The sequence below is a fragment of the Barbatula barbatula genome (genome assembly GCF_947034865.1).
Source record: "Barbatula barbatula genome assembly, chromosome: 10".
Taxonomy (NCBI): Eukaryota; Metazoa; Chordata; class Actinopteri; order Cypriniformes; family Nemacheilidae; genus Barbatula; species Barbatula barbatula.
The window spans coordinates 23,642,468-23,666,594 of record NC_136773.1 but is presented as its reverse complement, the minus strand read 5'-3'; the positions used below and the strand labels follow the sequence as shown (position 1 = coordinate 23,666,594).

The 24,127-nt window shown below is 39.4% G+C and overlaps 4 protein-coding genes across 10 annotated transcripts; 3 read left to right on the top strand and 1 right to left on the bottom strand.

The window, feature by feature from the left end:
* The first annotated feature begins 1,006 nt into the window (after window positions 1–1,006).
* On the top strand, window positions 1,007–5,579 carry pygo1 (pygopus family PHD finger 1). Its single transcript, XM_079466112.1, has 3 exons — window positions 1,007–1,207; window positions 2,265–2,353; window positions 2,674–5,579. Exons 1-3 carry the CDS (start codon window positions 1,159–1,161, stop codon window positions 3,742–3,744), a joined length of 1,209 nt encoding a protein of 402 aa, XP_079322238.1. The 5' UTR covers window positions 1,007–1,158; the 3' UTR covers window positions 3,745–5,579.
* A 349-nt stretch (window positions 5,580–5,928) lies between these two features.
* On the top strand, window positions 5,929–9,168 carry dnaaf4 (dynein axonemal assembly factor 4). 3 transcript variants are annotated; one of them, XM_079465660.1, is made up of 9 exons: window positions 5,929–6,078; window positions 6,172–6,319; window positions 6,429–6,559; window positions 7,173–7,401; window positions 7,562–7,692; window positions 7,777–7,886; window positions 8,092–8,245; window positions 8,412–8,517; window positions 8,909–9,164. In XM_079465660.1, the coding sequence occupies exons 1-9, from the start codon at window positions 5,956–5,958 to the stop codon at window positions 9,016–9,018; spliced, it is 1,242 nt and encodes a 413-aa protein (XP_079321786.1). In that variant the 5' UTR covers window positions 5,929–5,955; the 3' UTR covers window positions 9,019–9,164. The 3 variants fall into 3 exon arrangements, with proteins under 3 accessions (XP_079321786.1, XP_079321788.1, XP_079321787.1); XM_079465662.1 differs by having other exon boundaries at window positions 5,970–6,078; window positions 6,172–6,293; window positions 8,909–9,168; XM_079465661.1 differs by lacking the exon at window positions 5,929–6,078 and having other exon boundaries at window positions 6,105–6,293; window positions 8,909–9,158.
* Window positions 9,169–10,255: 1,087 nt separating this feature from the next.
* ccpg1 (cell cycle progression 1) lies at window positions 10,256–19,093 on the top strand. Of its 5 annotated transcripts, XM_079465657.1 has the most exons (12): window positions 10,295–10,426; window positions 11,340–11,410; window positions 12,041–12,125; window positions 12,355–12,437; window positions 12,534–12,741; window positions 13,166–13,240; window positions 14,476–14,636; window positions 15,090–15,210; window positions 15,384–15,481; window positions 15,951–16,076; window positions 16,263–17,563; window positions 18,037–19,092. In XM_079465657.1, the coding sequence occupies exons 2-12, from the start codon at window positions 11,351–11,353 to the stop codon at window positions 18,224–18,226; spliced, it is 2,508 nt and encodes an 835-aa protein (XP_079321783.1). In that variant the 5' UTR covers window positions 10,295–10,426; window positions 11,340–11,350; the 3' UTR covers window positions 18,227–19,092. The 5 variants fall into 5 exon arrangements, with proteins under 5 accessions (XP_079321779.1, XP_079321781.1, XP_079321783.1 ...); XM_079465653.1 differs by lacking the exon at window positions 13,166–13,240 and having other exon boundaries at window positions 10,256–10,426; XM_079465655.1 differs by lacking the exon at window positions 13,166–13,240 and having other exon boundaries at window positions 10,286–10,426; window positions 17,940–19,093.
* pigb (phosphatidylinositol glycan anchor biosynthesis, class B) lies at window positions 19,087–22,679 on the bottom strand. Its single transcript, XM_079465659.1, has 12 exons — window positions 22,406–22,679; window positions 22,133–22,262; window positions 21,905–22,022; window positions 21,686–21,790; window positions 21,453–21,583; window positions 21,229–21,369; window positions 21,087–21,138; window positions 20,738–20,949; window positions 20,604–20,668; window positions 20,312–20,525; window positions 19,565–19,745; window positions 19,087–19,265 (listed from the first exon to the last, which is right to left on the bottom strand). Exons 1-12 carry the CDS (start codon window positions 22,521–22,523, stop codon window positions 19,131–19,133), a joined length of 1,602 nt encoding a protein of 533 aa, XP_079321785.1. The 5' UTR covers window positions 22,524–22,679; the 3' UTR covers window positions 19,087–19,130.
* Between the last annotated feature and the right edge of the window lie 1,448 nt (window positions 22,680–24,127).

The following is a 24,127-nucleotide window of genomic DNA, read 5'->3' as shown; positions in this document are numbered from 1 at the left end:
CTGCGTCTCTCACCGAGACTACACAGCAAAAGCTTATGCCGAGTTGCAGACACGTCGGATTTAGGATATTTCCCACCTTAACCCTAAAATAATGTCAAAAACAGCACTCTTTTATTAATGATTCATACTTTTAAAGTTTAATGGTAACCCTTTATATTAAGGTACCCTTTATAAAGCATTTATAAATGTGTTCATTAATGATTAATAAGTCATATACAAATGCATTATGAAGCCATGAATAAAACTGCATGAATTAAATTTCTACCAAAATACCTGCCAAATAGTCAGCCATTCTTAACTTGCATGTTATAAATGCTTAATAAATGTATTATTTATTTGCCTCGAAAGCAGATTCGTTATTATCTTAATGTTGTTTTATTATTATCTTGATGAGGTTTTTCTTATATCTGCTCACTATTTGGCAGGTATTTCATTAGAATCCCACTTTTTATTCATGCAGTTATTTGTAAATTACTTATAATTAATGAACGTATTTATAAACGCTTAGTAAATGTATTATTTATTTGCCTCGAAAGCAGATTCATTATTCTCTTTATATTGTTTGTAATATAGGCTGTCAGACTGTATGGTGTTGTGTTGTTTTTCTTATACCTGCTCACTATTTGGCAGGTATTTCGTTAGCATCCCACTTTTTATTAATGTAGTTATAACTGCTTTATAATGCATTTGCAAATTACTTATTAATAATCAATGAACACATTTATAAACGCTTAATAAACGGTACCTTAACGTAAAGTGTTACCGTTTTAATATTACTATTAATATTTTGATGTTACTTCAATCATCTAGTCGTTATTTCCGGGAATATGCCAAACCCGAGGTGGTAGTTTAACATGAAGTGTGACGTTTTTGAATATAAATCACTTCTGATGACGCGTTCGGCAACCATCCAATGGTGAAGGCGTTCTCTCTTTATTATTCATTAGATTACGATGACGACGCTTCGCGTCCTGCCAATGGCGAAGCTTCGTCTCATTAATATTAAGCAGTGGGCGTTCGCTGTAGTAGGAGTGGTGGCGTCGCTTTACGTGATTGCAGCCGACCGAGGGAAGAACGACGCGAGTTGGCCGCTGTCACTTTTTCTAATGTCAAAGTTGCACCGTTTCCCGCGAGTTTGAGTCATGCGAGGGGCCTGTGATGTCCGCTGAGCCGGATAAAGATTCATTCTCTCTGAGACGACACCGAGGTAACGTGAATCTTCCGTGTTTGGTCGTGTGCGCGCGAGTCTCACCGGAGCGGCGGCGGCGGCTCGGCGGCCTTCGGGCCTTCAAAGAGCACCGGAAGAATTAAGATGTTTTTCTTCATGATGTGAGAGTTAATGCCAGAGAGAGAGTTCAGGGGGAAATGAGAGTTTCTGTTCAGTTTGTGTTGAACAGATTCACAAGAGAGAAACAAATCTAAACAAATCAAAGTTTTATTTACTAAATACACATAAATACAGAAAACCACAATTTAATCCAGATAAAAGATATATACATGTAGACTAGGGTGATTTGGGTTTAACTTTTTCATTAAATTAAACTTAATCTCTGTTCACCCTATAGCCTAACATTACATGCTGTACATGGTATAGTGTATTTACTCTTTCTATAGGCTAGATGTAGAATATGTAGTGATATATTAGAAATCTCAAATATGTTCTTTATGGAAATGTAGGGTATATATCAAGGGTTGCCATTGTGCTCTTGATTTGTGTTGATTTGGGAAATGACAGCCATTTAGTCATCATATTCATATGAAACACCATACTATCATATGAAATACTCATGATGTGCTGTTGGCCATATTTCCCTAAAGTTTCTTTTCTTAATGTTATTTGAAAGAGATTTATCATCGTGTGTGCCTGAAATCAACCTGTAAAATCAAAATTGAAATGCTTTAGATCTCTTATCTTTGAGTCAGAAGTTGACAAGATCACATTTTGATTTCTAGGTATGTGACAAATGTAATAAAATGCTTTCTGGAAACATTGCTGTAAACCATAAAGACCTAAGGCACATAAACTAAAGGCTGTTTAAAGTTATTTAACACCACTGAGGGATCTGAATAAGATTCACTTCATTCAAGTTTTGATTTAATTGAGTAAAACTTAATTTAGGTTTTTTTTTCTTTTGCAGTGGAAAGAATTTCTGCTAATCAAAAATCAGTTTGTTTACAATTTCGACTTTATTTTAGAAGTGTAATAATGATTTTAGATAAATGTTTTAAAGTAAAAGTGTTAACCTGACATCTTGGTATTCCAGGGGGTGAAGGGGGGCTGGATGATGTTTTAGGGGCTTCTGGTCTGCTAGTGGGGAGTCCTGATAAAAAGAGACGCAAGTCGAGCACTCAGGTAACATATATGAACTTTTATTCTGGATGTGATTAATCGTTTGAAAGCCCCTAGTTAAACTCTGAAAGAAATCAGTATTGAGACAATTTAGGATTTTGTGATTCCTTCGATTCCAATAAAGTTGATACAGTAACTGTTTAATAGTCTTTTGCAGATATATGTATGTAGTTTAAGATTTATCTGTTTCGCTTTACTAGGTCCGGTTAAAAAAGAAAAAGAAATAATAAATACGCTTTGTACTTTATGTTACTTTGCTGTTGCTCTTTATTGCAGGTGTATCACAGAACTCTGATAATAAACATCACGTGTTTCTCTTCCAGGCTTTCTCCTTCTCTCCTCTGTCTGAATATGCCCCTCCACCAAACCCGAGCTCAGATCACTTAATAGCCTCAAACCCTTTCGATGACATCTACAGTTTACCATCTGTAAAGTCATTGCCGCTTGCTAACTCTTACTTTGGCCCCTCACATTACTCTGGGTTTCGTGGCTATGGCACACCCAGTATGGTCCCTCACATGGGCAACAGAATGTCTTCTCACTCCCCGTATCACATGAGAAATCAGCCCCATCCCTTTTCCCAGAATCCCATGGGCATGGGTTTCAACAGGGCAGCGGGATTTAACTACAGGCACCCCGAGAACCCCAATTACGGGCACAGCATGGGTCAACCGTTCAGAACACGTCCTGGAGAGAACGTCAACCCTCAGAATCAACACCACAGCAACAGTCCCGACGGTGTTCCAAGGTTTGGTCCGGACGGGAACGCAGTTCCGTCGTCTGCTAAGACAACCCCGGACATGAGTCCAAAACTCTCTCAGCAACATAATAACTTCAACCGGTCCGGCACGCCCAAACCGGACCCGAGTGACACCATCAGCAAAAATACCACGCAGAACCCATATCTGCGGAATCAAAGCCAGAACTGTGAAGACGGCGCAGCCCACGACGGCACGCCCAAGCTCAAAGCCAAGGGTCGAGGGAATACACCCGCCGCTGTGGACGGTGGGGTGGAAAAGCTCAACGGTGTCCCGCACTCAAATACTGAACCACGACCTGAAAACACCCAAACGGAGAAAGCTCGCAGAGGAAGCAATAATAAAGTTGAGAGCCGTTCAAACAGACGAAGCGTGTCGTCTGAGCCCGTCTACCCGTGTGGTATATGTCTGAGCGAGGTGAACGATGACCAGGAGGCCATTCTGTGTGAGGCTTCTTGTCAGAAATGGTTTCACAGGGTTTGCACCGGGATGACCGAGACGGCGTACAACCTGCTGACGGCCGAGACGTCTGCGGTTTGGGGTTGTGACGCCTGCATGGACGACGAAAGGGCTCAGCTGCTCAAAACTCGAGATGCACCGGGAACGCCTTCCGTATCCAGCGACAGACGATCATGAGAACAAATCAAGGGTTGTGTCAAGTTCTCCCGTCTCTTGACTCGCCTCATGTCCCAACAATGAAATTATGCTTGCCAGTGCCTTTTAAAAGCAACATAAAAATTGCAACATCCTCACTTTTGGTACACTAAGCCTTGAAATGTCCAGATTTTGGAGATGGGAGGATGTTCCAATGTTTATGTCAGAGCCCGCTCTTTATTTATTAATGTCCATGTTTAGCGTTGTTTTCTTTTCATGTCATGTGTGTTTTCAGAAGTGTTTGATCTCCAGGTGTCTTCCTCCTGCTCGCCGTGATAAATCTGACGGTTTCATTTCATCGCTACAAACCTCTTGAGGAATCTTTATGCAAATAATTCATGTGATTCCAGTTTGTTACATAGTTCTGAACAAGCAGCTTTTATTTTCTGTGATGTTTTGTTTTGGAGGCTCTGGATCAGCAAAACTCCAGTGCTTCAAAACTATTAAAATGCTTTTGTATTGATGACAATCATGTAATAGTTCATTGGTTGGGTCTTTTCCATTAAATTTAGCTTTAGAGTTGAATATTTTTCAGACAAAGTGGTGAGTGTAAAGATTTGCGTGTCTGTTAAGTTAAAGTGTTGAGGAGATCTGTAGGCACATGGAGTGAGAAATGTTCCTGCTTGCTTTTGCTTTCTTCTCTTTGTTTCTCATACAGTCATGCTCATTGATTATTTCATGAACAAATGAAGTAAAAATCTTGAATCAGAGCCAGAAAACAAGCTTGAGGTAAAACAACAAATGCACTTGATACCTTAATGTGTTTTTGTGATCGCTTCCCTGTTTCTGTTTCGGTTAAGGTTTGTTTATTTTGCCAAAACTAAAGAGATTTGTAACTGAAAGGTATTTTTTGGCATGATGCATACAACAGCACAAATATATATTATGCATAAAAATGATTTAAATAGACTGGACATGTTTTTGTGAAATTCAACTGTATCATCTCACATGTTTTTTATTATTTTGTAGCAGCTTCAGTGCAGTTGGTTTGGATTTGTAATGTGTAAATGTGTCATGAGTGTGTATTTCATGTCTGGCATTTAACCATTCAGATGCTTTTTAACTTGAAGATGATGTGCCATTATACACAAGTATTCTGGAGTTTCACTTTCAGATATGACAGTGCCAAACAGTTCGACACATTTTGTGTGGATAAATTCATGAAAGAAGCATTTTGAATGATCACGCTGGTGTACTCACGTGTCATGACGTGTCTTTAAAAACAATGTATGAACAGTTATTGCATATTTGACCGTTGATCTCTGGTGCCTTAAATATTTTGAGTTCTTTAAGCAGATGGCATTGTGCAGTGATGTAGATCATCAGATCCACTTATCAATATCGGGTGAGAATAATTGTGAGTTGTGCAAAGCATTTTTATAAAAGAACAATGAATGTATGAAGCCAATAAACGGATAATAATGAGCAATATTGAGCATTTAACAAGAACAAAGTTTGTAGGCTACAGACAGTATGTGAATGTAAATTCAAGTCTTCAGGTGTGTTCTGATATTCTCTGTGAACAACAGGCTTATTTAACAGAGAAACTTTTGTTTAATGATTAATAAAATTTGGTTAACAAGACTTTCTTCCACACAGTGTAAATGCATTTGACTTATTAAATATGACAGATACATAGAAATACAAAAATGTTTTGTTTATGTAATAAATGTATAGGATAATACAATGTAAGTCGCTTTGGATAAAAGCGTCTGCCAAATGCCTACATGTAAATGTTTTATTCAAATTTACATTCCAACTAAGAGAGATTTTGTGTAAACATTCTAGTATTTAAACATTAAATCATTTGGATTTCTAAAATTATTTCAAGGAAAATGCTTTTGTATACTATTTAATACCCTTCCTGCGTGAATGAATATTGTAGTATACTTGATTATTTAATTACTAGTGCAAATTGATAAACTGTCATACGTATTGTAGTGTACTTTACTATGGTAAAAATGGTAGAACATTTATTTAAATTGTAGTGCTATTTACAATCATATACAGTTATTGTATATACAAATATTTTTCTTCTGGATTGTTTTTTAAATGAAAAAAAAATTGTTTTTTACATCTAATCCATTTTCAATTATATTTTATGACGGTGTACGTACGGTATATTGTACGGCTCCGCCCCTTGGCAACCACTGACGCGTCATAGCAACCGCGTTGAACGTTACCTCAGTCAAGATGCCGCTGACGGTGAGAGATTACACGTGGACTCAAAGTGAAAGCACAGTTTATATCAGTGTGCCTTTAAAGGGAATAAAGACGACAAATGTCGATGTCATCTGTACGGATGAATACTTGAAGGTAGGAGTGTTTTACGCCTTAAACGCGCGCACGTAAAATACGTCAAACTGTCACGCGGAGACCCGATGAGAGTCTTGTTTCATTCTTTTGCAGGTTAGTTTTCCTCCGTTTTTATTTGAAGCTTTCTTGTTTGGAGAAATCGATGAAGAGAAAAGTGAGGCCAAGATCGGGAATGGTGTTGCAGTTTTTACCCTCCAGAAAAAGAAACATGACATGTGGGAGAAACTCTTTACAACTGTTGGTAAATGCGCTCAATGGCTGACTTATTGTAGGCTATGTCATGATGATGATGTATTTAAGACGTCCAGTTGTTTTAAAGCGTCATCTGTCTTTCTTTTTATATTGCAAAGATAAAGACAGACAGAGAGAGGTGAGACGGCAAGCTATTGTCCGAGTCCAAAACAAAGCAGAAGAAAAGACTAAAGCCAAAGCCACAAGAATTCAGCAAGAGAAGAAATTTGCACTGGACACCATGATGAAGGTCTGTATACTGTGTTATTGATCTCAAATGCACTGCTTTTACTGCCTTATGCCTTCATTTGGATATAATTCAACAATTAGATCAATAAAATGGAATGCAGGTTACCTTAAAGATTTACCTTTAATTCATTCAATTCATTCATGTATATGAGCTAATCAACTAAGATTAATAAATGCTGTAAAGGTTATTTTAGTTTACTAAACAATCCTGTTCATTGAAATCAAATCAAATATTGACTGGGAAAAACTTAACGTAACTTAAGAAATGTTGCCTTAAAAATAAACTGAAGTAAGATGAAAGCGGTACAATTATAATAATAAAAAACGTATATAAAATTTAAATGAATTAATCTTATCTAGCGACATAACCAATAAATTATAAAGCAACAAAAGCATATTCCAAAATTGCTAAAACTTTAACTAAAATGAACACAAAACCTAAACATTTAAAAAAAAAAGCTAATTCAAAATATTAATAAAACTAAAATCAAAACTATAATAACTCTGTTGTTAGATTATGTAAACTAATATATTTAATGATGTTGACGAATGCATTATTATTGGTAGTGATTCATCTTTAGGGAATGTCACACTGTTGTGTGTTTTTTCTGTAGCTTGAGAAAGAGGAGCGAGACCTGATTCAGAAGATGAAGGATGAAGAGTGTTTGAGAGCCACAGCAGAGCTGGAGGTCTGGAGAGAAACACAGAGAAGAACTGCAGAAGAGACGCAGAAGAGATCCAGCAGCACAACACACCACAACAAACCGGTTCACCAGAATACAGAGCGTGTGAATGTTACACCTGCCATCAAACCATTGCACAATACTGCCAACACTGCAACTGGTAAACAAACCTACACAACTACTGGCTCGTTTCTAACATGCTTTATAAATAACATGACTTAAACATCATGACCTTCATAAATTTACAGAGAGTACATTTGGACTTTAATTTACACCTATTCAGTGTTGTTTTTTTATATATGATGTATTTCTGTCTTCAGATCAAAAAACCAGCAAGCAGAAGTCAAAAGGTCTCCCCGCACCCAGAGCTGCAGGCTGTATTCAGATCAGTTTTACTCCACGTGTGTTTCCCACAGCCCTGCGAGAGTCTCGTGTTCCCGAGGAGGAAGAGGTGAGATGTACAGTATATATATATATAAATCATAAAGACCACGCAACGAATAGAAACCTTACATAGATGTGTGTGTGTGAGCAGTGGTTGATGAAGCAGGCAGAAGCCAGAAGAGCAGCAGACTCACAGCTGAATGAACTGAAGGATCTGACAGATGAAGAGAGAAATCCAGACTGGCTCAAAGAGAAGGCCGAGTGAGTTACACACATATTTAGCAACAGGGTGCAGTGATATTTTGTAACCCACTGAGAGGGAAGTGTGTTAGAAGACCTAGCATCGGTTGTTTGTAAACACTTGCTCTGGTGACGTTCAGAAGATGTTTTCTCTGTGAAAATCACAGCATCATGAGGCCGTGACAGTATAACAACATCATTCACGCTTTATCTCTGTCATCTGCAGTAAATTCTTCTTGGCCGGAAACTATCAGGCTGCTGTCAACGCGTACAGTCTCGCCATTAATCTCAACAGAAAGATTCCAGCATTGTTTTCCAATCGAGCAGCCTGCCATCTCAAAACGAGGAATCTTCACAAAGCCATTGAGGACAGCTCTCAGGTTAGTTTACTGTCGTGTTTATCTTTAAAAGTGCTCTAGAAGATATTAGGATTTTTCTAGACGCGTAATATGACTGAAATCTTATTGAAAATAGCATCATTAGAATAGAAATGGATAATGATCTGTTGAGGTTGTTTATCTTTCATATATAAACGCATTTCCACAGGCTCTGGAGTTGTTGAGACCTGCAGTTCCTGCGAACGCTCCGGCCCGACTGAAGGCACACGTCAGGAGAGGAACCGCATTCTGTGAACTGGAGCTTTATGTGGAAGGTACATGATTCAAAACACATCAGCCACAAACTTGTAAATGTGTGAACACTGCATGCAACTCTCCTACTGTATGGACTGAAAAATCCTTGAGCAACAGTTATGCAAACAGGCAGGCAAAAGACAAAGAAAAAAATAGGTATACACACATTACATTTATTTTTAATCCAACACGTTTTGGAACACAACAAATAACTGTCATTCATTTGGTAAACTGATAAATATTTATATATTTTATATGTAGAATGGCTTTTTCTCAACCGATCAGACATATTCTTTAAACTAAATTCAACACTATCAAAAAGAGATTTTCATTTGGCCGTACAGCAGCACACAATGTTAACATAAACTTCACAAGCATTTGATTGTTCTTTGGATCTGCTGTCTTCCGCAGGTCTTCAGGATTATCAGGCTGCTGTAAAAATCGACCCAGAGAACGCAGCTCTGCAGGCGGACACGGAGAAGATTCGGCAGATCATACAGGGCTCCACACCCAGCTCCTGAAATCTCCTTCGAGCAAAACTATGATTATACATGTACTTGAACACAGCACATATGCATGTACGATACATCAGCGATGTTTTATTAACCCTGGTGGTCAATTTTTATGCGACATCACAAATAAAGTGCAGCTGGAGACTCTGGGACTGTTCCGTCAATCAAACCTTAAACTGGAAATAATGGTGATGTACTTTATTCACCGTCCTAATGTGTGCATGATCAATACACTTTAGTTTAAGAAAGGATGAGTCAAATGTTTTCAAGCAGAAACATAAATGTGATTTATAGTTGCTGACCGTTAAATCGTGCCTTATAATTGGGTACATAAAGCAGGCTGTGGTCCAAGCTTGTGTTAAAGGAATTGTCCCGGTTCATCCCACACATGCCAAGGTGCTGCGAGAAGGTCTGGGATATGGGATGAAAGGAACAGGGCGAGGATTCAAACGTGGGCGTCTGGGCACCATAGTCACTGGATGTAGTTTTATACATCAGGTTCTGAGATCTGGTCAGTGCTGGATCTTCAGGTGAAGAGTGAGGTCCATGTTTCAGCATGCAGGAGAAAACTGGGTTTCCTGGGTTTGCACATGGAGTCTTCGGATGCTCAGGATCAGACATGATGAAAACTGCAAGTCAATATAAAAAGAGGAAAGATATTTCAGGTAAACACATAAAGTACAAGACATATGTAAATAACGCAATGGCAATCTTATTTATTATTGTTTTACATGTATTATCTTTACTATGATCATTTATAATGATAACATGATAAATACTTTTATGTACTACTCCTTAAATGTAACCTTAATGCTACTTTCATTGTATTTGATGAGTTATTTATTTTTCCACATTATAATACATTTTATAATACAATACAAATATTTCTTTAATTTATTTACTAAATATTTAAATATCTTACCAGTTTCACAGCAGACTATCAAACTCTCCTGTGTGAAGTTGTGCGGTCTCTATGGCAACATCGTCACCGGCGCATGCGCACAAACAAAGGGAATCCATTTCTTGCGTTCAGCAAACGGAAATAAACATGCGTAGCAATGAAATTACGCCAATACACATAAAACATGACATTATAAATTAATAAACAACCGCAAAATAAAGACGCTTCAACGTTTTCCAGTCACACGCAGGACACGTTAGGGCAAAAACTTTGCTTTCAGGGGTTCATGGGAAATGTAGTTTAGAGAGTCTACCGCTAAAATGACGTCAAAGCGAAGCTGCCGCTTCGTAAAACGACAATTCCCACAATCCCCCTGCCCACGCCGTCGCCTTGTCGTTTATATGATGTGATGTTGATGTTTTGGCTCAGTTGGAGAGGCGTAACGTTTAATGGCAGGTTAACGCAAACAACGTTTGATTTCTCTCTTGATCTCGGCGCAGTTTTCCTTTGAAACAGGTAAGAATAAAAGTTATAGCAGTCCGACATTTTATACATCTATTATCAGACATGACAAAAGTGCATCGTTCGTATTTCAGTGCGTTGCGTGTTGACTCAATGTCATCTCATTGTCTCTGATCATCTCTAATCCACAGCACATGAGTTCACGTGCAAAACATAATGTTGACCTTTATGTGTTTTGATGCGCGATTATATATCATAAATCTAAATCTAGATGATGGGAGTTTCCGTTACAGCCGTCTGGCTGGGTTTTGTGTGTCTAACATGAGGTTAAATCTGCAAGTCCTTCACTGTGGTCTTGTTTGATGATGTATATTCTGTGGAAACACTTCAGATGTCACATCAAGTCAACGAAACAATAGATTTGTGAGCCAACCGAACACATTAAATCAACTCTTATGTCATTATGCATATGCTTTGCACTGGATGAATACTGGGAAAGCTGTTCTGGGGTCAGTGGTTTTGGTGGTATGTTGTTTAAAGATGTGCTTCTGCTTTTCAGGCGGGTTTATAGCCATGAATTACTTTCTGTTGTCTTGCTGAAAAACAAATGAGAGAAATAACCAGATAGTTCTTCACATCTGGTTTAATTCACCTAAAATCTCTGATATTTGGGGGAGATTATTGTGTTAAATTCTGAAACTAATGTTGAAGAATGGAGTATTGTTGTGCAACTCATTATGGTTTTAGGATCAGGAGGGTCCTGTAAGCTGTTTGTTGATTTGGTTTCCTCTGATGACAAATGCAGAATAATCATTTACCAGCCACAGGTCAGGTCAGGTCAATCCGACATTCCCAGGTAATGATGAGAAGCCAGTGAAGGCGATTACAGGGAAATACATGCAGATCAAATGGTGTCTTTTTTCTCCTCTTAATATCTGAGTTTGTGCCTTTTCTTGTTGTTGTCCAGCTGGTTGAAAGATGTCCGAAACCTCCAGTGACACAGAATCGTCATGTGGATGGACTGTTATTAGTAATGAGGTGATGCATTACTTCACTTTCTTACCTGTAATCAAAATGTCTTGTTTATTGTGATCCGAGTTAAACGCTTTAGATTTAGGAATAATCCATCATAATCATTACTGTAACCGGGCAAACTGCATGAAGCCCGTGAAGAATTTTTACATTTAAAAAAATCTTCTTAAAGTCCAAGTGAAATAAAAATGGCATGCATATTCTTTTATGAAATATTGCAGTTTATTGTAAATAGTTCATCAATGTGGGTTATTCTCTTTTTAAAATTCGTTGTCTTTAGTTAGAATCTGAAAATGCACTTCCTTCCTGTAATGACATATGTTTGGCAGCTTGGGCGGAGCATTTGTTAACTCCTCCCCTTCAACTGTCAGTCTGCTTATACATCCAATCAAATCGCAGAGAAAGCCGAAAGCCAAGCCTACACTCTCACTCGGAAAGCCGTGGACTTTAAGTACCGATATTAATCTGATTTGATGTACAGAAATAAAAATACAGGATTACAGTCTTGTTTATGCATCAATTTTACAGTCCCCCCACACCAAATAGTTATTTTGATGTCAATTCTGTTATTGCAATTCTGTTAATTGACATTTCCTTTTAAAGTGATTATTCATACTTGGGTTTGGTGTTGTGTAGGGTTCAGATATAGAGAGCCTGGGTCCTGATAATGTTGGCGAGTGTGAGGAGGGAGAGGTCACACGTGATGCAGACAAACCTGTCGGTGAGCACTCGGATCCGTCTTTAAAACCAAGATTCACACATTCAAAACTATTTCATATTTAAAAGTGATATGTGATTTACCTCTGTATTAATGTGTTTGATATGCAGTATTACTATTGGGTGTCATCTCACAAAAGCTGTAGGCCCGTCATTGAATAGAATTCCTTTGAAACACACGTTCACATTCAAGAGTGGTTGGACAACTTTGAAATATTTAAACCTGTTTTCAGCCGAACGTGGCGAGGAGAGTCTGGGAGAGTCTTCTCTGGACCTCACGTTGAGAGAGGAGGAGGAGCCGGAGCATGTCCGTGAGGTAAGATGAACCTGAAATACTTCTCGTCATGTTTTATTGTTGCACAGAGAGACATGTGAGCAGTTCTGCTGTAAATAAGCAGTTTTGTTCTTGTAGGTGGAAGCAGAAGTGGGTGGAGACGATCATGTGACGCTTTGCTCTTCCAGTGAGAACTCTGACATCATAACCCTGGCGGACGCACGGGAGGCGGAGATCGCAGTGTGGGAGGAGCCTGTTGCTAAGGAGGAGGAGGAAACGGGAAGTGAGGAGCTGTATCTCGGAACATCGTCGAGCAGCCAGTATACGTTTCGAGACACTGAAACAAGTGAGTGGAAAACAGACACGTCTGTCGCTATAGACCATGAGAGGTTGAAAACTAGGTGAATTCCCAGAATCATGGAATTCCCGGTGTTTATACCACCCATTGTGTGTTTTGTTTACTTATTTTAGGAGTCGTTAAGGTCACATTCCTTCTTAAAGTAAAAACAAATTGGATGAGGGTTATAAAGCATATTTAAAGGCGTTGTAGACCCCAAAATTCAAAATTCTGTCATCATTTATTCCCCTCACGTGGTTGTAAACCTGGATGTGAGTAGAAGATGTTTTGAGAAATGGAAGTCAATATTATTTTCTTCGTGAAAAATATAATTTGCATCTTTCTTCTGATTTTGGAGAGAGAACTGTGAAATCCGTCATCAGTTTTAGCTGAGCGTCAGTGTTCTCTCTCTATTTCTCCTGGCGAGCATCAGGTTGGTGGAAGAGTGGATGGGGATTGTCCAGGACACTGTGGGATTATGGGAGTCATCTGCATGACTCTCTCTCAGGTGCTCGAGGGGTGTGAGCATGCTGATTAACCTCTGATGAAAAGCCCTGTGTGTGTGTGCGTGTGTGTGCGCGCGTGTGTGTGTGCGTGTGTGTGTGCGCGTGTGTGTGTGTGCGTGTGTATGTGTGTACGTGTGTGTGCGTGTGTGTGTGTGTGTGATGTGGCAGAAATAGCTTGTGCCACATTAGCCCGGCTGATGAAACTCTCAGCCAATCACTGCCGCTTACTTTTACACGTGTAAAGACTGTGAAAGCCACAGTTATGTGTTTGGCTGACCTACATTACAGCGTGATGACAAATGTGTTCAATGGAGTGTAAACAAAGTAGTGGTGCCTGCTAAAGTGACAAGCTTGAATAATGTTACTCTGATATAGTGATGGGGATTTAAACAAATCCTCTAATGCTAAGTGGCTGGCGTGGAAAGGTGTGCTTATTCCTCTTGGTGAAAGAAGATTTATCGCTCTAGAGATCAGAATATCTAGGAACACACTGATGTGATGAATGACTCATTGTTGGTGTTGAGATCTTTTGACGTAAATGCCACCAACTGCGTTTCCCTAGCAACCACCCAAGCACCTTAGCAACCGCGGAGCAACACCACTGGAGTTATTCACAGCACACTGATACTGTGATGGCTAATCTGCACAATGATCTTTATTATGTAAAAAGAGGGTTCTGAATGCATTACCTATGTGAGGCCACAAACTACACGATTGATGTTACCTGAGGAAATAATGTTTTTTTGCTATTGTTATTATACAAAAGTAACAATTATTATGTTTGTTTTTTTGACACTTAAAATTTGAGGCAGAATGTTAAACGTGTGCAAATGTTTTAACCAGGACTGCTGAAGAATACATATATATACATTTATCGTAACAGCCCTATCGCTGTAGTAACCGTTTGAGAATAATGCATATATACAGTATGGATATATATAAGATGTATTCACAGAAACGTCAGCCAGCATGTGCAAGGTTTTCATCTTTCTGAGCACGTGATTTGTGCCGTGTGTTGATGAAGGTGTGTGTGTGCATGAAATGCTCTTTAATGTAGAGCTCTTCTGTACTGACATTAAGTGTTGTTTGTGTTTTTTTATCCTAATACAGTTCATGTGAAATGACCTCTGTGGGTTTTTTAGTGGCTCCACCTGAAGAATGCCCAAATGATGTCTGTATAGTGTAGAACATGTCATCGGTTTTAATCTGATGTGGTGTGTTTTCTGTCCATACCCAGTTTTCCCTGTGGATCAGGCCGTGCAGCGAGACGTCAGCAGCAGTGAGGATGAGGAGGATGAGACGAAGAGCAGTCCTGTGATGAGAAGACGCAGAGGCAGGAGGAGCACAACAGGCTCAGAGTCTGGAGACCCGCAGGACACTCACAGGAGACGGGATGAGGTGCTGTAAACAATCATGATCCCTCGCCATTATTTCTACATCATCAGGGCTCTTTTTTATCTGCCTTGCCAATATTCTTTCTTGCGTTTTAAAATTCACAAAATAGGTATGAAGCATTTTATTAAAAGTTTTTTATGTGTTTGCGAGGAAGAGAATGTTGCTGTTTTTTTTTTTACTTAATGACACATTGTTTTCAGATGTAGAGAACGAATGTTTCTCTCTCATTGGATTTTACATTGTTTTATGATAGTTTGTTTTTTTAACTTCATCATCTTTGTTAACCTGTTAGATATTTTTACCATGGTAACTCATTTAAAGCGGCAGATCATCCCGGTAGTGACCCAAAACTTTCTCTGGTCTGTCGGGTCGTTCTTACTGTTCATGCTACTGACAGCCAGGAATCTTTTATGACGGCTATGAGGATGATTGACACGCGTCTCTGTTGTTCATCAGGAGATTCAGGCGCATGTGGACTTGCGTTCGGCCGCTCGTGGTCAGATGAGCGGCACTCTGAACAAATGTATTCTGTTAGCGCTTCTCATCGCCATCAGCATGGGCTTCGGACACTTCTGCGGTGAGCCAGTCCTGTGCTTCTGTTTGTAGTGTTAAAGAGTTTAAAGAGAATTGACCCGATCAGTTCATATAAGGAAATCCATCATAAAGTTTATCATGGAAATCTTTGCAGATGGTTAGAGGTGGGTTTTTAGACTACGTGTTTATATAGAAATCTGTGTTTTTGTGTTGCAGGCACGATTCAGATTCAGGAACGGCAGAGGATTGTGGAGAAGATTCGTTCGAGTGAGCTGGACGTGCCGTTTAAGAGAGAGCTGGACGTTGTCAATAAGGTCTGTCACAGACGATGGCTTTAATGTTATTGGATTCATCTCGGAGTAATATAGAGTTGAAGGCAATGTAATCAAATCATAGAAGTCTTTTGTCTGTTGTTCGTGCTCTCTTTGGTGAAATTTGTTCCAGCTTCTGGTCCTGCAGTGTGCTGGTCTTTTATATTTACTGCGTCTTTTTACATAAACAGTTAATTGTATTGTCAGATTAGTGGTAATGTATGACCGATATTTCATATATCCTTTCATTATTTGATCAGTCCTATGTCCGGACAATCCAGTTCACTGAAATCTACAGTTGAATTAAAATCAAGACTCAAAAACAGTTAAAAAAATACTATGGATACTATCATGGTATGGTCCAGCCTTCAGATGCGATAGCCCCAGATCACACCTTAATCTCAGTCTTTCTGCATGTTCTGTTATTTTCAAGATATTAAAGCCTTTATGACTATGATCTTCACACGATTAGGAGGTGGTTGAGGTTCTAAGAGAAGATCTAGAGGAGAAGCAGGATATGGTGCTGAGTCTCACAAACACGATGGCAAAAATCACTAAAGAAAACCAACATCTTCGAGCCAAACAAGATGATCTACAGGTATAACACGTATTAGAATCATCATAAAATTACAGGATTCCTCATCTGAAACTGATCGAATGTGTTGCTGCAACAAAATTCACCGCTTATTTCTGTACTGTGGTGTGTTGTGGTGAGATGATCACACGTAAACATGGCAATATGTACAATGCCTGGTGACACGAATCTATTTCTGTTTCAAAACAGGCCCAGCGACAAGATCTGTTTGAGAAACTGGCACAAGCCAAACGTGAGATGGAATCCCGACAGAAAGACCTCACTGCAGAAAGCCAGACGCTGAAAATCCGACTGGAGCAAGAGGAGGCGTCATTCTCGGCCCTGCAGGAGGAACTGAGGTACCTGCGCACACAGGTGAGAGAACTGGAGGAGAGAGGAGCGGGAACAGACTCCATCCTGACAGAAAACCAAAGACTGAAGGGTCACCTGCAGGAGGAGAGACAGAAGCTGAGGAGCTTCATGAACCAGAGAGAGGCGCTGATGGCTGAAGCTCAGACGCTACGGAAAGAACTCGATGAAGAACGAAAGGGAACGGACAAACTGAAAGAGGAACTTGAGGAATTAAGTCAGAACGATGTCGTCGATGAGAACCAGGCGGATGCAGAGACCGAAAAACTGCACACTCAACTCTTGGAGCTGGAGAACAAGCTGAAGTTCGAGCAGCAGCGCTCGGATCTTTGGGAGAGACTTTACGTGGAGTCGAAGGACGAGCGAGCAAAAGGTGACAGAGACGTGAAGACTAAGATCCCGAAGGAAGGGGTGATGGGAAAGGTGAAGGAAACGTTCGACGCCGTCAAGAATTCCACCAAAGAGTTTGTGCATCATCACAAAGAACAGATCAAGCAAGCCAAAGAAGCGGTGAAGGAAAATCTCAGGATGTTTTCAGACTCTGTGAAGTCTACGTTCAGACAGTTTAAAGACTCCGCCTCCAACGTGTTTAACCGCGAGAAGAGATTTCAAGAGAGAAAAGACGCCAAACCCGAACGTCAAACCTTTCAGCAAGAGCAGGGCAACAAACGTGCAGAAGACGTCCACTCGCAACCTCAGAAACCTTTACACAGACACACTCGCAAATCCACCGACGACTCGTTTCACACCGACCGCAACACGCGCAAACCCGGCGCTCAGAAAGCTCCGCCCAAAGGCTGTTCGGGGGTATTCGATTGTGCTTATCAGGAGTCTATGAGTCTGTTTAATAAGGCGATGAATCCCATCCGAGCGGATGAGTTTAATGAACTTCTGAGGAGTTACCTGCAGAAAGAGGTGAGCCATTTCCATCACTGGAGAGAACTGGAGAGCTTCATCCAGAATTTCTTCCACGACGGAGTCTTCATTCACGACCGGATGCTGTTCACAGACTTTGTTAGCGGAGTTGAGGATTATCTTGAGGAAATGGATGAATATCACGACGATGACGTGTTTGAAGATCTGGACGATTATATCTACAGGCACATTTTTGGAGATACTTACATTAAATACTTTGGACCGAGGTGAGCTGTTCTCTGACTTTGTATAATCTTGTGTAAGGCTGGGTGTTATAATAAAAATGTGATTTGTTGATATCTTTTTTGATACGCCATTAGTGTCTTTGTGTTTGCCTTAGAGTAAAAAAAGCGATGTGGATAAATCATGTCAAGTATTTAGCACAAAAACATTGATTTGCACATATATATTTGATATTCACGATCCTCTTGAGTTTGATTTCAGCCTTATTTTATTATAACATATCTGTATTCCTGATATATAAACTTAATGTTTGAAAATTCAGCTGGTAAAGTCACAGTCAGGGTAAAACAGCATTAGCAGCTCATTTTATCCATCAATAATTGTTCAACCTTTCCTTGTCATGTTTGTTTCTGTCTGTAGGTCTGAGAAACAGTAGAGTCGCATGTTGACACGCGCATGAACCACGCATGAGGCTTTATGGTAAACCCTAAACAATCTCCTATTTGTAAATTTACAGTCGACCCTTAGAAAGGCCGGGGTCAAAGGGCAAGGCATGGCGTCACCACCAACGGCAACAGAGGAAGCAGCAGACGCGACCTCGTCCACAGAGAGTAAAGAGATTCATGCAGTCGGATCGTGATTCCAGCCGACAGTTTGCAGATGTTAAAATAGAGCTGGGCCCAATGCCCTTCGATCCCAAATATTAAAGAACTCATCCGCTCTCTCTTAAAGATGTTACACATTTTCGCAGATTGTCTTAGAGAAGCTACTTTAGGTTCACTTTTCTCCGATATTGGTGCACAGCGTAAACGTTTTGACGCTGAATGAATGATGTTTTTGTGTATGTGCTTTTTTTCCTGTGTTTTTGAGTCTGAGTATCCAAACTGCACTTTAGATTGAATTATTGTTTAAGAGGGAAAGAGGTTTATCCCCCGGCATTCAAACTAAGTTATAAAGAAAAAGTGGGACAAATGACTTTTACATTAAGATTATAAACCCAAAACCAGTTGAAATTTTAACCAAAGCTGCTTTTTCTAAACAATACATTCAACCAATACGATAACGAAACAGAAAGGACATGTGTTCATAAATGTAAGTTTTTATAGGACCAAATACCATTTTATTTATTTTAAAATGATAAATTCTATTGAATGAATCTCATAAAACTTGGGTTTATAATTACATACAAAAGCATATAATGTAATAGCAAAAACATGTTAAAAATGCTGTCTGTTGAATAGAGAACAGGTTTTTTGAGCGGTCTGTTCTTTTGACTGCTACTGTATGTGTTGCCACTGTTTTATTTGGAAATGCACAGAAGAGGAAATACAGTTTGTTTAAAATGTTTGTAAAAATCCTCAGAATTTTTCCGTTTGGTAACATTCGTGTAAGCGTGTGTTTGCAAACGTCTATAAGATGCAATGTAATTGAACCTAAATGCACTTCACCCTTTAAACTTGCACTTAATTTCTAGAATAAATCTCTTGCATTGCTTCATAAAACACTGTCCTCTTTGAATCTACACTGGAAAGTGTATGTGTGGTGTTATCAAATAAAGTAGACGATGTGAGACAAAACAAAAATGCTTTATTTACAGTATGTGTGATGGTCTCAAACAGTAAAATAACGAGAAGCGTTTCTAACGTGTATCACAATGTTCTCTCCGACTCGACCTTCAGGAAAGTGAGTGTGGAATATCTCGGCTTGTTTGGCAAATCTGTTATCCAGCAAGAATGAAGCGATCTCCTGAAGGGTAAAGAAACACACATCAGACTCAAATCTGTTAATGTAATTGGTTACAGGCTTATGATGTCATTAACAGAGGCAGTTTTAAACTGCAGTTTTGTGGCGAAAATACTCTGCAATGGTTTAAAATGATGCACTTGCACATGGTTTATATTAAAGCATAATAAAAACAACATATTAACGACATTAAAAAACTTGTTTTTTACCACAGGGGGACTTTAATACATGAAAAATCAACTAAATTTAATTCAGTAAACTACAGAAAAGTTATTGCAGTTAAATATCTGTGTATGGTTCACCCTCTCCAGACAGTCAAACATCACGACATGAGTGGGCAACATCTCCTGAGAGGAGAAAGATCTTCTCATCCAGCTCAGAGGATCACTGAAGAACATCTCAGCTTCATCCACATAATCTTTATTTCCCGTCAGGTCCGGTGGACACTCCAGAAAACGCAGTTTGAGAGGACAGTGTAGATGACTGGAGAACACAAACACCAACGGGTAACTAACTGCAATCTAATTCTTTTCATTCGTAAAAAGACCCTGAACTTTTATCATTCCATACAATGTATTCCTTTGCATGAGAAAGAAAAATCTCAATTATATCTCAATTATTGCTCCTAGACATCAATGAGATTAAATGAAGAGCAAACAGAAATGTTTGCTTGAGTCTCAGATGTTTCTCCAGAGAAAAGAGTCAGAAATCTGACAAATGTGTCTCATGAGAGTTCGAGAAGAGACGTCAACAACGTGAAAGAATGAGCTCAGATTTGTCTCGTCTGCAATTGTCTCGTCAATATTAGTGAAGAACTCTATATGAACTTATCAAATTTAATTATCATCACATTTACTTGAACAGTTGTCTCATATGTTTCAGTTTTTAAGCACTTGTAGGAGAAACATCTGAGATTAAGTTGAAGCCTAAGTGAAACACAGCTGAGCATTAATATCCTTCTCTGTATTACTAAAAAGCATTTTCTTAATATTTTGTCAGTGTTTCTTCGTGTGCCAATGTCAAACTTTGAATCTGGTGCTGAATGTCACCTGTACAGTGGTGTGGAGTGACAGGGCATTAGAAACAGGACATCGGGTGACCTCTGACCCCTGCTGAGGTCACACAGACGCTGCAGGTCACTCATGACGTCTAGAGTTCCTCGCTGGTGAATCAAACCCGTATATAACGCAGGAATCAGATTAGACACCAGCAGGAGGACAGCAGCAGGTTTCCTCCACTTATGGAGCTTCGCTAAAGACATGCCTGCAAATAAAAGAGCAGTTGTAGACTGTCAGAGAGCGTTCTCATCCGCACAAATAACGCAAATTGGCAAATACTCACCGCAAAAAATGACACAGAAAGGCAACACGGGATAAATGAAGCGGAACTCTTTGTGTGCAAGGAAACTGTGAAGACATGGTTTCATTAAAAGATGTTTCTGAAAATAAAAGCTGAACATGTCGAGTTCAGCGTACCTGTATATCACTGTGGTCCATATGATGGTTATCAGGAGGACTCTGTGTTTTTTGGTGCTCAGCGAGCATCCGTGCAGAAAGAGAGGAAGATGTGGACCCATCACGACCAGAAAGCCCTGACTGAAGTACCAGTGCCACGGATGAGTCCCATAAAACGCTCCCACGCTCTCAAGTACATTAAACTTCAGAAAGTTCCACTGGACAAAAGTCCACTGCAGATAAACACAAACACCACAGCAATCACAGTTAATATTATACTTTAAATACACCTGATGTTTGTACACAATATACTCCAGACAACAATTCCTCTATTTGATTTCAACAAATATATGATCAAAGGTAGAAATACCTTTCCATAAAACACAGAGTCGATCAGAGCAGAGATGGCCAGCGTAAGAGCCCTGAAAAATAACACAAACACTTATGAAGACAGAAAACACATCGGGTTCAATCTTCCTGAACATCACAGCTGTAGTGCTGGTGGGATTTACGCGATGGGAAAGCACTGCTGTCTGATGAGTCTCAGTTTGTTCTGTTCCCAGCACAGATGACAGAACAGCAGAGGAATCCAGACGATGAGAGCGGTGGGCCGCACGACGACAGCCAGAGACACCAGACACAAATACTTCCAGCTGATGAGGACAGAACAGAGAGACGTGAGGAGACTGTCAACATCACACCGCTTACTGTGACGCTACGACACCGAGTTATCAACCTGTTGTGCATTTTGGAGCCCGGTAAGGGGTAAAAGCAAAGCGCCAGCGTGGTCAGAACCGTTTCCATGGTGTTGCTCAGAGTCCGAGTGCAGCAGTACCAGGTGAACCATGAACACAGCTGACAGAAGAACTAAAAGACATTCATGGATGTATAAAGAAACACGCATTGTGTCGGTGGACCCTTGAAAAACTATCCAGGAGGGATTGCTTGTCTACACCATCACTATCTTACCGTCCATTTGGCCACATCTGGAGTTTCCCACTGCAGGACCAGACGGTACAGCTTCAGATCAGCATACGCACACAGCAGCGCTTGGAAAACACGAGGTACAAACACCTGCACAGGAAAGTTGAGTTCATCATGCTCATTTTATTGTCAATTGTTTTGATTCAGATGAAGTATTTCACGTTTGAGAATAAATGTGCTTTTATGATTAGACAAACGTCTCACCAAGAGTTGAACTGTGTCGTAACTGATCAGCTGCAGGAATTTGTACATCAGTGCAAACAGAAGAGGATACGAGTATCCACGGAGTCCCTCACTCCACTCCCACGTCTCAAAGCCATAAGTGAGAATCGTTAAAGATGTCATTTGCAGTTTCAGCAGATTCAGACAGCGAATAAGCTTTCAAAATATATAACACTCAAGCAGACGGATGCAGTGATGAAGGAAGGATATTTGAAGACCATCCGATGGGAAATCTCCAGCGACTGCCAGTATTCATCTGGGACGAAGCTGGTCTGGACCAGAACACAGTTCACCAGACGAAATACAATTGTGAACACAATGACACCGACCCCAATGACATCTGCAGAAATCACACACAAGTATTATTATTATTATTATTAGGGTGGTTCTTTTGTTCACTTTTGGTAAGGTACATTGTTGTTACACGGGTTTATTTAATAGTGATGTTATTGTTTATTGATGATGTGGTGTGAGAACTCTCACTGTGTTTGTTTGCTCTGCCGTCATCAGTGCTGTACAGAACCGAGCTTCTTTTCCTGAGTTTGACAGTCTCACGTGACGAAGATTTGCTTAGTTTAAAGCGCTCGCGAATCTTCTCCATGTCCCCAGATGAAGCTCACTGCGGTTCTGACGTGTTGCATGTTTTAGTGCATTATTTTCTGCGTTTACGACGTTTTTTGTACTTCTAATGTAGAAGCAGCGTTTCACTTCCGTGTTTGATTCGTGACGTCACGCCTTCCTCACAAATGAAAGGAAACGATAAAAGCAGAATTAAAGTCTTTTCAGTAGATTATGAAACAAGACAATTCGAGTTATTTTTATATAATAAAGTTGTTGAAGTATCTTTTAAAATGATTCACAATTGCTACCCAGTTAATCTTAAATTTGCTAAATGTAATAATAGTATCTCCCCCTTGTGCACCTTCTGCCATCAGGTTAATGAGACAATCGTTTATTTATTTTGGGTATTGCAAAATATTTTGGGTTGACTTTTCAAATTTTGTTAAAAGGCATCTATTTTTAAACTTCTGTATAAACCAAAAAAAATGTGTTTTTTGGTGAGGATTTGAATTTAGTCCCTTATCATTTTAACTTTATTCTTAACTTGCTGCTTTTCCTTGCCAAATGTCATATTCACAAGTGTACATTTTTAAAAGAAAACTCCTCTTTCTTTCATCTTTAAGAAAGATCTTGATATATACCTAAATTCCTTGAGGAACTATAAAAACTCTGGTGTCAATCATTTAAACTAGTTTAACTTTCTTTGGGGCGTTTTCCCGGACAGGAATTAGACTAGTCCTAGACTAAAATAAATGTAAGAGCTGTCCAAACTGAAAACAACTTGAACTGACATATAGTAAAATACATCAGTGCCTTATGCTGTTTTAAAGTAGATGTTTTGTAAAGCATGTTTGTTGAAACAACTTAAATTGTCAAATTAAACTAAGGTCTACTCCTGGCTTAAGCTGATCCCTGTCCGGAAACCACCCCGTAATGTTTATGTAATGTAACCCTTGGTACTATATACTATTGTTTGTATTTTATCTTGTTTTTGTACGTATTATTATTAAAGCATAATCAAAATTCAAATAAATAAATAAAATGATAAGAGCAGCGCATTTCTTAATAACTACGCCGATTAATTGTTGCTATTGTCTGTTGAATTTAAATTTGTTTTGTGATATATAAGAATAAACACAGACGCATCTTCATATAAATATACGTCTAAATAAGAGTAAACGCGTTATTTTGGTCTGAGTGGGTTGCCGTAGTTTTATCATTCGTCCTGGCGAGTGCGCGTGCGCAAAATGGCATAACACTTCTCACTTAATGATTAAATTACAGTCACCCGGTGAAAGAACATCAAGGTGAGTTTACAAATATAGTAAATATATAAAGTAGCAAATCAAAAGTCCTAAAGGATATGCGTAGCCCTTTATCGATACTATCTTCCGCATTGTATTGCATTTTTATCCAATATCCTATATATATATATATATATAATACGCCTGTCAATCAAATCTCATGAATTCCCCCGTGGCTCTTTTCAGACGCTCAACACGTGGATGTTTTATTTTTCCCTCATGGGTTTATTGCTGTGAGATAAAATCATGTTTGGAAGACGGATTCCCTTTCATCAGATCGCGTTCGCGACGCTGGTCGGAGCTGCGGGAGGCGTGTACGTGTACAGACCGATGTTTGAGA

Excerpts from the sequence above, each read along its gene's own strand:
- dnaaf4 (XM_079465660.1), top strand. The coding sequence starts at position 5,956 with ATGCCGCTGACGGTGAGAGATTACACGTGGACTCAAAGTGAAAGCACA. Across the intron at positions 7,402-7,561 it reads TACTGCCAACACTGCAACTG|ATCAAAAAACCAGCAAGCAG; the intron begins GTAAACAAACCT and ends TTCTGTCTTCAG. Across the intron at positions 8,246-8,411 it reads CCATTGAGGACAGCTCTCAG|GCTCTGGAGTTGTTGAGACC; the intron begins GTTAGTTTACTG and ends GCATTTCCACAG.
- ccpg1 (XM_079465657.1), top strand. The coding sequence starts at position 11,351 with ATGTCCGAAACCTCCAGTGACACAGAATCGTCATGTGGATGGACTGTT. Across the intron at positions 13,241-14,475 it reads TCTGCATGACTCTCTCTCAG|TTTTCCCTGTGGATCAGGCC; the intron begins GTGCTCGAGGGG and ends GTCCATACCCAG. Across the intron at positions 16,077-16,262 it reads CCAAACAAGATGATCTACAG|GCCCAGCGACAAGATCTGTT; the intron begins GTATAACACGTA and ends GTTTCAAAACAG.
- pygo1 (XM_079466112.1), top strand. The coding sequence starts at position 1,159 with ATGTCCGCTGAGCCGGATAAAGATTCATTCTCTCTGAGACGACACCGA. Across the intron at positions 1,208-2,264 it reads CTCTCTGAGACGACACCGAG|GGGGTGAAGGGGGGCTGGAT; the intron begins GTAACGTGAATC and ends TTGGTATTCCAG. Across the intron at positions 2,354-2,673 it reads GACGCAAGTCGAGCACTCAG|GCTTTCTCCTTCTCTCCTCT; the intron begins GTAACATATATG and ends TTTCTCTTCCAG.
- pigb (XM_079465659.1), bottom strand. The coding sequence starts at position 22,523 with ATGGAGAAGATTCGCGAGCGCTTTAAACTAAGCAAATCTTCGTCACGT. Across the intron at positions 21,791-21,904 it reads ACGACACAGTTCAACTCTTG|GTGTTTGTACCTCGTGTTTT; the intron begins GTGAGACGTTTG and ends TTTCCTGTGCAG. Across the intron at positions 20,526-20,603 it reads TTTCTGTGTCATTTTTTGCG|GCATGTCTTTAGCGAAGCTC; the intron begins GTGAGTATTTGC and ends TTTTATTTGCAG.